The following is a 16,523-nucleotide window of genomic DNA, read 5'->3' as shown; positions in this document are numbered from 1 at the left end:
AATATAATTAAAAGACAAAATAAGAGACATAAATTAAAAGAGAAAGAATATGTGATCTTATTATAATTAGATCTAGGGGTGTCAATGGATATTCGAAAACCGACTAAATCGACCGAACCGTACCGTACCGAACCGATTTTTAGGTTTCTTTTTAAGAAACCATAGGTTTTTATATAAATCTATAACCGCACCGATAATTAGGGAAGATTTTTTATTTTATAAAAATAAACCGAAAAAATACCGAACCGTACCGAATAAATTTTACATGTAGAAAATATATTTATTTAGTAAGTTTAAAAATAATAATGCATTAAATTTTCTTTGAGCCTTGGAATTATGAAAACTATTACAAGCCAACAAGTAATTAAACTCAAAATACTAATTCCTAAAACCTATTATGTTACTTCTACTTAAACTAAGTTATTTCAAGTATCTTTATAGCAAGACACAAAGTATTCTAGCGATTATGAGTAGCAAACTACAATGTATTGAATATATTTCCTTTCATATAATTTAGATTTATCTTTTTGAATATTTAATCTTCTATAGAATTTATTCTTGAGTCGTCCCAGCTTGGTATATTTTTCAACTCGTATGATTAATATTTTATTTGCCTTTGTTTGATTTCTTTTATGATGTTGTAGAATAGTTGATGGATCTATACTTTAGCCATCTTTTTTTTAAAATTCATCACCCTTTAAACAGTAAAAATGTCTAGAGAGTTTTGTTAAGTCCTATAAAAGAACGTATATTATTGCAATTCTACTTCTACTGGTGAATTTACATGATATTAAAAAAATACCGAAAATTAACCGAACCGTACCGATACCGAAGAGAAACCGATATGATTGGGACGGTTTTGAAAAGTCTAATTTTGGTTATACATAATAGAATAACCGAAAAATTAGTATGGTACAAATTTTATAAAATAATCGATCGAACCGAACCATTGACACCCCTAATTAGATCATTGCTCATGTGGTTCCAACTTCTCCAACGTTGTCCTCTTAAGGAACGCACCTTTTATTCTACGTTTTTGACATAAGTTTTATAAAATTATAAAACAATAGAAAAGACAAGAATATTGCAATTAAAAGTATATTGACTAATTGACTATTTTCTGTCTTTTTCTTTTAATTTCTTTTTATTTATAACGAACCTTAGACTTTGACTTTCCGAATAGCTTTTATTTATTATATAGTAGCAGTAATAAAAAAGCAACAACATATACCTTCTTTTAGGACTCCTTTGCTTTCCTGTGTAAGAAAAATAATTTTACAGTAATTACCAAAAAGAAAAATTACAATGAATTTTGTATAACTAAAGTAATACTAATATATTTATTTTTACATATAGAACTTAGCATCATTATATACTTCCTCCGTCTTATTTTTATTTTAGTTTGATTTGACGCGAAATTTATAATTATAAATGTAAAGGAAGTTTTTTGAATCGTATAGTCCTAAAAAAAGATGTATATAATATATTAAAAAAATTATGAATCTTGTAATTTTAAATATGCCATGTCATTCTTATAAGGGAGTATCATCAAGGGGAAAATAGAAATATGAACATGTACTTACTCTTTAGGGGATATAAAATCTATATATGTAGGGGAAAATTTCTATTTGCGCTGTATAAATTTCCGACGAAGATTTTCATTGCATGTAACTCCTGCCTTTTCCACTGATTCCAAGTAAGTTACTCTGATCGATTATATGAATTTTCACTATCTATATCGCTCCATTAAACGCAAAAAAAAAAAAAAAAAAAAAAAAAAGAGGACCACTAATAGGTCATCAAATACTAGAAGACAACAAGGCATCCATAAGAAAAACAATAGCATACTGTAATAATGACCAATCATAATATAATGAAATATTTCAGGCTATAAATATTCCTCCTCATTGAGCCAAAGATTCACCTTCATCTCTCTTTTGTAAGGAAGAGTGTCTAACACTTTTCTCTTTGCCTTAGAAAAAATTCACACGTGGCCATCGCCTTTTACAAAATAAGGAAAAATCTACTATTTCTTGCTCATAGAAACATCCGACTTATACTGTAGTCAAGTCGTTCACCTATTTTTCTGATCGTCTTTCCTTATATTCATCAGATTTTTGGCTTTGATCAGGTGAGAATTTAGATGAAGATCGACATTAAGGAATCTATAATGGTGAAACCATCAAAGCCAACTCCTTCAAAAAGGCTATGGAACTCAAATTTGGATTTAATAGTGGGAAGAATTCATCTTTTGACAGTATATTTCTACAAACCAAATGGAATTTCTCCAAATTTCTTTGATTTTAGAATTATGAAGGAGGCTTTAAGCAATATTTTAGTTTCATTTTATCCAATGGCTGGGAGATTGGCTAAGGATAATAATGAAAAAGGAAGAATTGAGATAAATTGTAATGGAGAAGGGGTTCTTTTTATTGAAGCTGAAATTGATGAATTTATTGATGATTTTGGTGATGATTTTACTCCAAGTTTGGAAATAAAGAAGATGTTAATTCCTAATGTTGATACTTCTGGTGACATCTCTTCTTTTCCACTTGTCATATTTCAGGTACTCTATATTCTATATTACATGCCTTTTTTGAGTTATAATAATTAAATATTTTTGTTCTTTTCTTTATTTTATTTTGCCTTAGATATATAAGATTATTGGTTTCAAGATACACATGGTACAATTGCACAAAAAAAAAGTTTTTTTTTTAATGTTTTATTATATGGTAGAAGGGTAGTCTTGGTGTAACTAGTAAAGTTGCTGCCATGTGATCAGGAGGTCACGGGTTCGACCGTGAAAACAACCCCTTCCCCGGACCCTGCGCATAGTAAGAGCTTAGTGCACATGACTACCCTTTTTTTATTAAATGTGATAGTATTTAACTGGTCGTCAAATTTAAAGAATAAAGTAGTTTTATATATGCTTTTAGCTAACAAATTAATGCAAGTAGTTTCGGTCGACCAATCAACTTTATTTTTTGCCCCATAATTATTTGTTGTTGAATTGACACTTCTAATACGTGTCTTTTTACGTTCCTTATTCTAGAGAGTGGCTGTTATTTGTATTTGTCATCTTGTCTGTATTGTTCATTTCATTTTCAATGTGAAAATAATTAAACAAACCTTTAAAAAAAAAAAAAAAACTAATTTTAATTTTTGCAAAAAACAGCTTTAAAATTTTTATCCGGAAGTAAGTGAGGTAAAGCACTCTCTATCAAAATATTTTTTATTTCTATAGCTCGAACACGAGACTTTTAGTTAAAATATATTACAACCATATCACCGTATCCTCGGGTGGTAATTGAACGAATTCGAACTGTTAATTAACTTTGGTTATTAATTTAATTTTTCTTTAGGTAACTCGTTTCAAGTGTGGTGGAGTCTCTTTAGGGTGTGGCGTTTTCCATACATTATCTGACGGCATTTCATCCCTTCATTTCATCAACACATGGTCGGAAGTTGCTCGAGGCCTCTCCGTCGCCGTCTCGCCGTTCATCGACCGGTCCCTCCTTCGTGCACGGGACCCACCAACCCCCGCTTATAAACACGTCGAGTATCACCCCCCTCCGACCCTAAAATCATCGTCAGAATACGTTCATGATCAAGTTAACGGTCCAAAATCCAGCATCACGGCCATGTTTAAGATCACAAGTGACCAGCTAACCCTACTCAAGACCAAGTCAAAAAAAGAGGGTAGTACTTATGAAGTACTCGCAGCCCATATTTGGCGTTGCACGTGCAAAGCACGTGCCCTAGACAATGACCAATTGACAAAGTTACATGTTGCTACAGATGGTAGGTCAAGACTTTTTCCTCCTTTACCACCAGGTTACTTAGGAAATGTTGTTTTCACAGCTACACCAATTGCCAAATCTGGTGAAATTTTATCAGAGCCATTGATGAACACAGCACAAAGAATTCATAGCGCGTTAGCAAGAATGGACGACGAATACTTAAGATCAGCGATAGATTATCTCGAATTACAGACAGATTTATCTAAATTAATCCGAGGACCGACGTATTTTGCTAGTCCTAATCTTAATATTAACAGTTGGACTAGGTTGCCTGTTCATGATTCAGATTTTGGATGGGGAAAACCAATTCATATGGGACCTGCATGTATTTTGTATGAAGGGACAGTTTATATATTGCCAAGTCCAAGCAATGACAAGAATTTGAGGTTGGCTGTGTGTTTAGATGCTGATCATATGCCACTTTTTGAGAAGTACCTGTATGACTTTTGAAAAACTCAGCCTTGAGTTGTGTGTGGTTGGACTAGATATGTGTCACTTTTTTTTCCTTTTTTTTTTTTTTTTTTTTTGGGGGGGGGGGGGGGGGGGGTTTTGTTGTTAGTTTTTCCAAATTGTTACACTATCCTCACAGGGTAGGGGTAAGGTTTGCCTACACACTACTCCCGGGGTAAGGTCTGCGTACACACTATCCTCCCCAGACCCCACTTGCGAGATTATACTGGGTTGTTATTGTTGTTTCTGAATTGATCATGTAGTTGCAAATGTCTAAGGTTACTCCTTATGTCCTTGTAACAATGCATGTTGTTCAATTGCCTTTTCTGTGTAAAAATGGAAAAAGAATGCAGCATTAAACTTTGAGATGTTGATAAAGCAAACATAAAATAAGAAATGTAAAACAAAAGGAAAAAGAACATGTATATATCCAATCTATTTTTTCTAATGACGGTGGTCCTGGAACTAGCTCGCGCGCACCTGAAATATGAAGCTGAAACTTCATGGTCTTCCTCCTATTTCATTGACCATAGGGCCACAACACCCTCGGGTGCCACTTAGTTATCCAATCTACAAGGTAAGAGCCAGGTTCTTAAATTTTTCAAACTTACATCTTGTTCATAACAAGCTGAAAATACATCATTGGACTCCAATCACAGCATAATGTAGCTCACAAGTCACAAGGATCATTCTCATAAGTACTTTTCCTTTCAAACAACATTTCAAACCAAGATAAATAAGTGAAGTTCATGCAGTTCTTGTGTATAGGAGCAACTGGAAAACAGCCTTGACAATTGGCTTCTACTAAATCCTATTCCTCTAGCTGCAGACGATCTCGTCATTGACCAATATCATTCCAATAAAAGAGTCTTTGTGTAACTGGTAAAGCGAAAACATTCATCGGATTGCTTCTGGATAATTGAAAATTATTCACCAGATACTAGAAGGAAAGTCTTGTCGGAACTGGTAAAATTGTTGTCATGTGACCAAGACGTCACGGGTTTGAGTCGTGAAAACAGCCTCTTGCAGAAATGTAGGCGTCGGAACTAGTAAAATTGTTGTCATGTGACCAGGACGTCTCGGGTTTGAGTCGTGAAAACAGCATTTTGTAGAAATGCAAGGTAAGACTGCGTACAATAGACCCAAGTGATCCGGCCCTTCCTCGAAACCCGCGCATAGCAGGAGCTTAGTTCATCGGGCTGCCCTTCATCTATCTCACATCCCATTCCCCTTTTCCTGCACCCAGTGGTATCAGAACTAATCTCAAGCAACCAACCTGTTTGAAGAACTCGTCTCGACGGTGATGAGAATCCAAAAGGAATATAGTAAACTATTCCAGGTAGCAGAAAGAATAACAAAGAACACCTAAGTTGAGTTCCCATGTCATCAATGTGGAATCCAACAAACAGAGAAGACCAAATCCCTTGCTTGTACAGAAAACTTCTGAACAACATATGCTATTTTATGTAGAGAACGAATTATACTGACTATATCTCGTTGCTCGCGATCAACATATAGTGTGTGCACATATTACATGTATAAGAACTTCCTATACACAAAAAGGAAAAGATTAAGCCTACATGTCAACAGAACAATTGACCTAGTAAGGCCAGTTCAGGTTCAATAACACTCAACGCTCCCTCAAACTTTTCTTACCACATTTAACTGAATAGTGAAAGACAGGTCAAACCCTCAAAGCAACAGGGTCTTGCCATGATAATTTTCGCTTTCCCACCTGGGAAGTGCCTTCTCCAACATTTCTGCAAACCAATAACTTCAAATCGTTGTGCTGATCATCACTGAGGTTTCGGATAAGACTTCTCCTTGGCTCCTCAAACTGCACCTGCTCAAAATTTGCTTGTGTTTCCTCGTCCCCCATCTGTAAAAATTAGAAAGTCTAGAGGTAAATGATGTAAGACGTATAGCTCACAAAATAAATGACAAGTGTACTAGATGTTTATTTTGATACTTACCGAGATTTCATTCAAATCGAAGACTGGAGCACGAGTAGGCAATGCAGCTTCTTTGCCACTATGACCAGTTTCCTGATTTAAATCAAAAGCAGGTGTGCTGCTCCTCCGTAAGACAGCACTGTTCGCTATGTATAATCTCTCGTTTTGCTTCAAATCAACAGCTAAAGCTCCTTTTCGGGGTGGAACTTCCTTTCCGCTATATACTCTTGCTTTAGGGTTCGAACCTAAAACTGCATTATGTAAAACATCATCTTTTCCATCGCCTAATTTGTGCTTTTGCCTCACCTGAATATCAGGTGTCTTCTTGGAAGCGACCTGTATCCTTCCGTTCTGTTTCGGGCCAGGAAGTGGGGTCAGTTTTTTAAGCTCAAACTCCTTTTTGCTGTAGACTTTATCCTTTGACCTGCTTTTGTCGTAAGTTTCTGGATTTGGCATTGGTACTAGCTGTTGCCCTTGTGGACGACTTAAGGACTTCAACTGCAATAAATGCGTGCGCCTCTGGCGTAAGAAACTGCACAATTATGCGGAAAAAACTGAACTTAGATTCAAATACTAGAAAAGAAACTCAAGCGTTTTCGAAACCACTGGAATCAGCATATGCACAGAAGTGCAATTCAGTCAAGGTTACATTATCAATTGAATGAATACTAAGATGCTGAAGATAATACCTCTTAACATCATTACCAGCGAAATTCTTTTTCCTTAATTATATTATCCAATTATATAGTTTCGAAGTCTAAGGCCAAAATTCTGATTTCAAGAAAATCTTTATTTAAATTACATAAAACTATATCAAGTAAATATGAAAACGTTTTTTATAAAGTTAAACAAACTTACAGAACTTCAGCTAGTAATCTTAGTTTCCTCAGTTTTGAATCCTCCAATTTGTGCCTCATGCCATCAGTTTCCTGTAATTGTAGGTTACATGTAAGCAAAATGATTAATCACAAATATACATTACTTTTATTTTACTCGATTCCAAAATCTAAAACAACAGCTTTCTATCATCTTGCAATTCAAAGTATAGCATGAGAATATTGAAACAAGCTAAGAATTGCTCCCCTATCACTTTCATTGGTAAGAGCACAACACGTGATGTGGGGATGCGTGCGAGCTAGGCGCACGTCACGAGTTCGAATCCTCTCGGCAATCCAACTCTAATGAAGGTCCGAGAGGCGGCTCACATCCACTGAGTTTCGAACCGTGTGCTACTGGCCATTAGGAATTCTAAGTCATAAAAAAACAAGCTAAGAATTATTCTAGAGAGAATTCCTAACAACTCTTGAGGACACAAACACAAGTAGATTAAACCAAAGGGAGACACTAAATCATGGTAAAAGCCTCAATAAGGGAGAACTAAAAGGGTAACTTGCATCCAAAATTTCAACAAAGAAACAGCAAATAACAAGCTCATAAATCATTGATAGGAAACATATCAAACACCAACCAAAAGTCATCAAATTTCTATCAAACAAGAACACAAAAAAACTCCAAAATAGAAAAATCAACAGACTATTCAAAGACAGAAAAATACAACAACAACAACAACAAACCCTATAGATTCTCATGGGGTCTGAGGAGGATAATGTGTACGTATACCTTAACCCTGCCCCGGGAAGGAAGAGAAGCTATTTCTGATACACCCTCGGCTGGAGAGTAGATAAAGACACCAAAATACACTAATAAAAAAAATCATAGATCTTCAAACAAAAGGCTCAAACAAACCCCAAAAATAAGTTTTTTCTTTACCTTGTGGAGATCTTGATAATCCTGAAATAGTATCTGACGCTTCAACCTAGCCTTTGAATCTTCAAAAACACCATAAGATGAGGATTCTAAAGACACCCCTTTCATCTTTTTAGACATCAAATCACAAAAAGATCAGATCTTGGAAAATATGAAAAAGAGTCAAGGCGGCAGAAGAGAGAAAAAAGAGAGGAAAGAGAGGCGTGTAAGTGACAAAACAATAATAATACAACAAAGAAAAGAAGTACTAGTAAATAGGGAAAGAAAGGAAAAGAGAGAGGTGGTGAGAAGGTTCTTGACAAAGAAAGACAAACCCCAAAAAGCCCACATAAATGGAGAAGAAAAATACTATAGTAGTAATACATTGCTGTTTTTGTTTTTTTAGAGACAGTGAAGAAGTGATGAAAGATTGGATCTTTTTAGGGGTGTTGCAGAAGGGTATTTATGGAAAGATTGTGTCTTTATGGTTAAATGGTGTGTATATGAGGTGGGTTTTTAGTTAACAAGACATATGAATACTTCTCCTCTTTGGTTATAGTATAAATTTTGGTCCACCTGGGCCATTACAGAGAAAGAAAGAGTTGATTTTTGGTGTGTGTGTGTGTGTGTTTTCTTCTTCTTTCATCATCCTTTGTTTGTGGGCTGATGATTCTTTGCATTGTGACATCTGCTGAAGATAGGAACAGTGAAAAAGATAAATACATTTAATACAGACATAGTACTAATATATATAGTTATAAAACTTATAGCAGACATAGACATAGAAAAAAAGAAGGAAAAGGGTAAGTGTGATGACTCAATGATATGGGTTTTTGGAGAGAGAAAGAGAGTATTTTTCTAGAGAGAGAGAGAGAGAGTGACTGTCTTGTGTTAGCCATGAATTTTTTCTGAAAAAGTAGAGAGAGAGAAAGAGTTTGCAGTTGTTGGTAGTGCCTTGTTTTTAGGCTTTGGGGCTGCTGTTTTGATGGTGATGGGGTTTTTCATTTTATTATATACACCTCCTTATGTGAAAGTACAATTTTGACCTTACCTTTAGAGTCCTCAGCATTTTTTTAACTCTTTCAGGTTTCGAGATACATGACATGTGTGTTGCATATGGACTTCAATCATTTAATTACGGTAAATTATATACATTCTCATCTAATTAAATTAATTAACTATAGTGAGTTAATATAATTTGGTGTAAACACCCGGTGTGGATAATTATTTACCTTTATAAATTATTATCACAAGCCATTGAAAAAAGTTTGGAAGATAACTTTTGGGAGAATTTTTAGTCTCCCTAACTCGAGGAACCCTCAATTTAGTTTTACAAATGTAAAAGTTAGACTCATTGGTTACCTATTAGTTATTTATTTTCTAAATAGATAATATGGTTCTTATCCATATTTGACCCGTTTTTAAAAAGTTCATTATCTAACCCATTTTTTAGTGGATAATATGGGTGATTAACTGTTTTCTTTGAACAATTTTGCCACCACTACTTGTGAAGATTTCTTACTTTAGTCATATATTAAGGACCCGTTTGGCCATAGATTTTGCCAAAATATATTTGGAATTTTTTGACAAATACATATTTGGTAATAGATTTTATTTACATTTTGGCAAATTCCCAAAACCCAAATCCCAGAGTTGGTTTTGGCCCAAAATATCACTATTACATTTTTTAAAAATTGCCCAAAACTTTTATATTTTATAAAAGAGCCCACCATTTATATTTTGTAACAATGTTGTTTCATCTTCTCGGTCATCTGATAGTGTATTATGTAGTTCATTATAAAAATGATAATTTTGTACCAAATTTATTTATGTTCAGGACTATGGTTAGCGTTAATATAATGAATGTTATTAATAAATGTATTGTAGGGTATTTATGATAGTTTTTAAAATCTGTGAGTATAAGTCATGTTTCATGTTTTTTTTTTTAAATGAAATATGTTTTGAAAACTTGTGTTCAAACACATTTTCATCTTCAAATCAAACTTCACACAAATCAGATTTTTTAAAAGAAATTTGGGAACTATGACCAAACGCTAGCTAAATTTGTAAGTTTTATGGCCTCAGCTAGTGATTGTCCTAGATTATTGATTGGCCTTACTATAAGTAATGTTGCTTTTTTTACGGTGATGTTCGCGTCAATTTGCGTGTGTCTTAATTATTACGAAATATTTGTTATCCTTCACCATCACAAGTACATGATAATTTTGTTCATCAAAGCTTTTGGCGGAAGAAATTACCTAGCGGTTTTAGCTTCCGCTCGGATGCTAACCATCAAAAGATGTAGTGGAATAGTACATATTCTTTCACCTTTAATTAGAACTTTCCGTTCAAGCTTTAAAAATAATTATTTTGGCAAAAACACTAAAACATAGTACTATAATAATTTTTTTAAGGCGCGAACTCGAATTAATGGGACAAGTAAATTTTGGAAACTAAATGATTAGGTAAAAAAGAACAATATGCTGACCGGGGGAAGAGTCTATTTTATACCTTTTTTTTTAGTTTTTCATCCGGTGTTCGGTACCCGCATTGGAGCTCGATTATATTCAGATTTACACTGTGTAGGGCCCCATTTGGGGGGGAGCGCTCCCTACCCAAGATTTTTTTATACCTGGCGCTCGAACTCGAAACCTCTGATTAAGAAAAAAATAATTTCATCCACTGTACCATATCCTTTGGCGGTTATTCTATACCTAACTTTTATTATTGTGTGACATCATTCCAACTCCACCTGTTTCAGCTCTCAAAATCAATGCTAGGCCAAGACAGAACAATTATTTTGCTAGATCCCATCTGTGTTTGAAATTTGAATGCAGAAAAGTTAAATTCTTGATTTCACCTTTATCCAAATGTGGGGTATGAGATTACTGAAGTTTGGTTGCCTTCTTCAATAATTCTGTTTGTCACTGACCATTATCTTCCTTACTACATTTTATTGTTATTTTTTGTTATATACAATCAAATCTCTCTATAATAGCTTCGTTTGTTTCGAATATTTTTAGATGTTATAGCGAAATGTTGTTATAGAGAACATATATTATAACATAACATAATAATTGGTTCTGAAAAAGCGTGGCTTTTATAATGAGGTGTTGTTATATAGAGATGTTGTAATAGAGATGTCTGATTGTATATACATGTGGGCAGAAAAGGTGCAAAAACTGGTTGTATACATTGTCGTGTGATAGCCTGTCTTGCCAAGTTGCAAAAATCAGTTTATTTTGAGAAATATTTTTTTTCAAAAGTAATTTTGATGAGAAGCAGTTTGTGTTTAGCTAATTTACTTAAAAAGCACTTCTGAGCCGCAATTAATATTTGATCAAGCTTTTAAAAACTGTTTCTAAGTATATTTTTTTCAAAAGCGTTTTTCAAAATAATGCTTTTGAAGAGAAGTTATTTTTTTCTACTTCTACAAAACGGTTTCTGCTTTTACTCAAAAGTATTTTGTTTCCTTTTAAAAGCTTCACCAAATACTTCAACTTAAAATAACAAAAAAATATACTTTTTCCGAAAAAAGAAAAAAGTGCTTCTAGCTTGAAAAAACTTGATCAAACAGACTATCAGTACGTGAGAGAGAAAGAAAGGAAAGAGGAAAGGTGAACATCAAGTTGCATTCTTGATTAATACATAAAAATAAAAATAAATAAAAAATATTGGACGACAAATAAATTATTCTCATTAAATGTTTATTTTAAATTATATTTACTTAGATTACTTAAAAAGTATATATCATGTAATTCTTATTTTGACATAAACACCGACTATAATAAATATTATAAACAAATATTGGTTGAACACGTGAATAAAAAGCATACAACTTTTTCTTCTCTATCCTTCTTTTTTATTGTTCTTTCTGTTATAAATAGAATTCTATTTATGGTGAATGTCTATATTTAGAGAGATTCTAGAGTTTATTATTTGGTGACTAAGTCAACCTCTCCCTATAAATAGAGGGTTTTATTCCATTATAATTCATCCCAATATCAATAAGAATTCTTTCTCTACTTTGTTCTGCAATACTCTTCTTCTTCTTTTATTGTTTCATAACACGTTATCAGCACGCGACTCTACCGTCTCAAAAAGATTAAGAAACATGTTTTATGTTTTCAATATCCAGTTGCGCCTATGTTGAAAGGTTGTGTACGTAAGTCAACAGTGTTCGTTGTCTTCCCTTACTTCTTAGAGAAGAATTAGCAAACAACAATTGATCAAGACCTAGAAGACCTTTCAACTGTGAATCAAGATTAGAAAACGTTCAACAGTCTTTATTCAATGGATCAAACAAATGTCGATATCTCTCCAGGTAAATTTGGATCAAAGTTCAATTGTAAAAATATTTGTTTAATTGATTCATGTACGACCCATACAATATTCAAAGAGAAGAAATATTTCTCTCATTTAAATATGTGTAAGGCAGATGTTACTACAATTTTTGGTAGTAGTAAATTAATTGAAGGCTCTGGAAGAGCTACTATAACTCTGCCTAAGGGAACAATACTTATCATAGAGAATGCAATGTTCTCCTCCAAGTCCAATAGGAACTTGTTGAGTTTTAAAGATATCCGTCGAAATGGATATCATATTGAGACAATAGATGAGAATAATCTTGAATATCTCATCATTACCAAGAATGTCTCTGGCTAAAAGAGGGTTATTGAGAAGTTCTCATCTTTATCTTGTGGCCTGTATTGGACAAGAATTAGTGCAATTGAGGCACATTCTATTGTAAACCAAAAGGTTACTGATTCCAATACTTTTGTACTTTGGCATGATCGATTGGGACACCCTGGATCGATTATGATGAGAAGAATTATAGAAAACTCAAATGGGCATCCATTAAAGAATTTAAAGATTCCTTTAAATAATGAATTTTCTTGCACTTCTTGTTATCAAGACAAGTTAATTATTAGACCATCACCAACAAAGGTTGGAATTGAGTCCCCTGCATTTTTGGAACGTATACAAGGGGACATTTGTGGACCTATTCACCCATCTAGTGGGTCATTTAAATATTTTATGGTCTTAATAGACGCATCTTCTAGATGGTCCCATGTGTGCCTATTGTCATCTCGCAACCTCGCGTTTGCAAAATTAATGGCACAAATAATTCGATTACGGGCACAATTTTCCGATAATCCAATTAAGTCTGTTATACTTGATAATGCTGCTGAGTTTTCATCCCAAGTATTTAATGATCATTGCTTATCAATTGGGATAAAGTGGAACATCATGTAGCTCATGTTCACACTCAAAATGGTTTTGCAGAGTCTTTAATTAAACGTCTGCAATTGATAGCAAAACCATTACTCATGAAAATGAGGCTGCCCACTTCTGTTTGGGGTCACGCCATATTGCATGCAGCAATGCTAGTTCGTCTCAGACCGATAAATTATCATAAATATTCCCCGTTGCAATTAGTTTTGGGTCATAAACCTAATATATCCCATTTAAGAATTTTTGGATGCGTAGTATATGTGCCTGTAGCACTGCCATATCGCACCAAAATGGGTCCCCAAAGAAGGTTAGGAATATATGTTGGATTTGAATCGCCCTCCATTATTCGCTACATCGAAACATTGACGGGGGATTTGTTTACTGCTCGATTTGCAGACTGTCGATTCGATGAGACACTTTTCCCAAAATTAGGGGGAGAAGTTGGTGAAACCAAACGGGAAATTTTGTGGAAAAATCCATCATTATCTCATCTTGATCCACGTGCCTCTATTTGTAAAAAAGAGGTGCAAAAGATTATCCATTTGCAGAGAATAGCAAATCAAATGCCAGACGCATTTACGGATTTGAAAAGGATAACAAAATCACATATCCCTGCAGAGAATATTCCAATCCGTATTGATGTCCCTATTGGACAATCTTCTAGTGTCATAGCTAATGAGTCAAAAGCACGCCTAAAACGTGGCAGACCATTAGGTTCAAAAGATCGAAACCCTAGAAAAAGGAAAACAAATGATCAAAATGACACTACGAAAGAATCTCATGAAGAAATCCACGATTTAATAAATTCTGAGGTTCATGAGGAATCCACTGAGCCCGAGGCTCAAAAAAATAAGGAACTATCAATAAATCCAATCGATATTGAGACAAATTTGAATCGAGTGGATATAGTGGTGGATTATGTCTTTGCATATAATGTTGCATCTAGCATTATACAAGAAAGTGAGGATCTTGAACCTCAATCTGTTGGAGAATGTCGACAAAGACTTGATTGGCCAAAATGGCAAGAAGCAATCCAATCAGAGTTGAATTCACTTGCAAAACGTAAAGTTTTTGGGCATGCAGTCCAAACACCTAATGGTGTTAAGCCTGTTGGCTATAAATGGGTCTTTGTACGCAAGAGAAATAAGAAAAATGAGGTACAAAGATATAAGGCACGCCTTGTTGCACAAGGATTTTCACAAAGGCCTGGTGTCGATTATGAAGAGCCATATTCACCCGTTATGGATGCTATAACTTTCCGTTATCTCATTAGTTTTGCTATCCATGAAAAGCTTGACATGAATTTAATGGATGTGGTTACCGCCTACCTTTATGGCTCACTTGATAATGAGATATACATGAAAATTCCCGATGGATTTAAAATGCCAAACGCACATAATTCAAAGTCCTAGGAAATGTTTTCAATCAAATTGCAAAGATCTTTGTATGGTCTAAAGCAATCAGGACGAATGTGGTATAATCGTCTTAGCGAGTATTTATTAAAGGAAGGCTATATAAATGATGCTATTTGCCCATGTGTTTTTATAAAGAAAACAACATCGAAATTTGTTGTACCTGCCATATATGTTGATGACATAAACCTTATTAGAACTCCTATAGAACTCCAAAAGGCAATTGATTATTTAAAGAAAGAATTTGAGATGAAAGATCTCGGAAAGACAAAATTATATCTTGGTTTGCAAATTGAATATTTGGCAAACGAAATTTTTGTTCATCAATATGCCTACATAGAAAAGGTATTAAAACGGTTTTACATGGATGGAGCACATCCATTAAGTATTCCGATGGTTGTTCGATCACTTGATGTGAATAAGGATCCATTCCGACCTCAAGAAGAAAATGAAGAGCTACTTGGTCCTGAAGTACCATATCTTAGTGCAATTGGTGCACTAATGTATCTTGCCAATACTATAAGGCCTGACATAACTTTTTTAGTTAATATCTTAGCAAGATATAGCTCTGCTCCCACAAAGAGACATTGGAATAGAATCAAACGCATATTGCGGTATCTAAAAGGGACTACCGATATGGGCTTATTTTATGGCAATAATTGCAGTCCTAATCTTGTTAGTTATGTCGATGCTGGGTATTTATCCGATCCACACAAGGCTCGATCTCAAACAGGTTATGTGTTTACCTGTGGATACACTGCCATATCTTGGCGATCGACTAAGCAATCAATTGTGGCTACTTCATTTAATCATGCTGAGATAATTGCTATTCATGAAGCAAGTCGAGAGTGTGTGTGGTTGAGGTCTATAATACATCTTATTCGAGACAAATGTGGTTTGAAATGTGACAAACTACCCACGATTTTGTATGAAAACAATGCAACATGCATAGCCCAATTGAAGGGAGGATTCATAAAAGGAGATAGGACAAAGCACATTTCACCAAAGTTATTTTTCACACATGATCTTCAAAAGAATGGTGATATCAATATGCAACAGATTCGTTCAAGTGATAATATGGCTGATTTGTTCACAAAATCTCTACCAACGTCAACCTTCAAGAAGCTAGTGTACAAGATCGGGATGCGAAGGCTCAAGGATGTGAATTGATGCTCTCATCAGGGGGAGTTAATGTGCGTTGCACTCTTTTTCCCTTACAAGGTTTTGTCCCACTAGGTTTTCCTTGAAAGGTTTTTAACGAGGCAACCAAAAGGCATATTATTAGAGATGTGTACTCTTTTTCCTTTTCTAGAATTTTTTTTTCCCATTGGGTTTTATTTTAGTTAAGGTTTTAACGAGACACATTACTTATCGAGTAGACATTCAAGGGGGAGTGTTATAAATAGAATTCTATTTATGGTGAATGTCCATATTTAGAGAGATTCTAGGGTTTATTACGTGGTGGCTAAGTCAACCTCTCCCTATAAATAGAGGGTTCTATTCCATTGTAATTCATCCCAATATCAATAAGAATTCCCTCTCTACTTTGCTATGCAATACTCTTCTTCTTCTTTTATTGTTTCATAACACTTTCTTCCTTTTAACCCTTTTTACTTTCACTAAGAATTTTCATATACATTCTTCTGTAGATATAAATATAGAAATAGAATAGAAATAAATTTTTTATTTTTTAATAAATTCTGCAAATAGGTCGATTGGAAAAATAAAATCTCCACCCAGAAACGGATCTAGGATTTTCAGTATATGGGTGCACTACTAAAGAAAAGGAGGAAAAAATATATTAAGTGAAAATTGATCCCTATTCCTCTTGGTAAATAACCCAACCATTAACCAGGTGTGCTATTCAACCCCCTTGTAGCATGGGTGCCAACAGTTAATATTATACTAATTTTAGAAAATATGTACAT

General features: G+C 34.3%; 2 protein-coding genes across 3 annotated transcripts; one reads left to right on the top strand and one right to left on the bottom strand.

The window, feature by feature from the left end:
• Window positions 1-1,919: 1,919 nt before the first annotated feature.
• LOC104244757 (shikimate O-hydroxycinnamoyltransferase-like) lies at window positions 1,920-4,616 on the top strand. Its single transcript, XM_009800234.2, has 2 exons — window positions 1,920-2,566; window positions 3,363-4,616. Exons 1-2 carry the CDS (start codon window positions 2,144-2,146, stop codon window positions 4,248-4,250), a joined length of 1,311 nt encoding a protein of 436 aa, XP_009798536.1. The 5' UTR covers window positions 1,920-2,143; the 3' UTR covers window positions 4,251-4,616.
• A 1,075-nt stretch (window positions 4,617-5,691) lies between these two features.
• Window positions 5,692-8,914, bottom strand: LOC104244759 (uncharacterized). 2 transcript variants are annotated; one of them, XM_009800236.2, is made up of 5 exons: window positions 7,973-8,914; window positions 7,061-7,131; window positions 6,224-6,734; window positions 5,907-6,129; window positions 5,692-5,799 (listed from the first exon to the last, which is right to left on the bottom strand). In XM_009800236.2, exons 1-4 carry the CDS (start codon window positions 8,087-8,089, stop codon window positions 5,935-5,937), a joined length of 894 nt encoding a protein of 297 aa, XP_009798538.1. In that variant the 5' UTR covers window positions 8,090-8,914; the 3' UTR covers window positions 5,692-5,799; window positions 5,907-5,934. The 2 variants fall into 2 exon arrangements, with proteins under 2 accessions (XP_009798538.1, XP_009798537.1); XM_009800235.2 differs by having other exon boundaries at window positions 5,692-6,129.
• Window positions 8,915-16,523: the final 7,609 nt, after the last annotated feature.

Source organism: Nicotiana sylvestris, chromosome 6 (assembly GCF_000393655.2).
Source record: "Nicotiana sylvestris chromosome 6, ASM39365v2, whole genome shotgun sequence".
Lineage (NCBI taxonomy): Eukaryota > Viridiplantae > Streptophyta > Magnoliopsida > Solanales > Solanaceae > Nicotiana > Nicotiana sylvestris.
Note: the sequence above shows the minus strand (reverse complement) of the source record. Positions and strands in the feature narration are given on the sequence as shown.

Bases quoted from the DNA above. Each gene is read 5' to 3' on its own strand.
- LOC104244757 (XM_009800234.2), top strand. From the start codon at position 2,144: ATGAAGATCGACATTAAGGAATCTATAATGGTGAAACCATCAAAGCCA. The intron at 2,567-3,362 runs GTACTCTATATT...ATTTTTCTTTAG, and splicing joins TTCCACTTGTCATATTTCAG to GTAACTCGTTTCAAGTGTGG.
- LOC104244759 (XM_009800235.2), bottom strand. From the start codon at position 8,089: ATGTCTAAAAAGATGAAAGGGGTGTCTTTAGAATCCTCATCTTATGGT. The intron at 7,132-7,972 runs GTAAAGAAAAAA...CTACAATTACAG, and splicing joins ATTATCAAGATCTCCACAAG to GAAACTGATGGCATGAGGCA. The intron at 6,130-6,223 runs GTAAGTATCAAA...TAATTTTTACAG, and splicing joins TCGATTTGAATGAAATCTCG to ATGGGGGACGAGGAAACACA.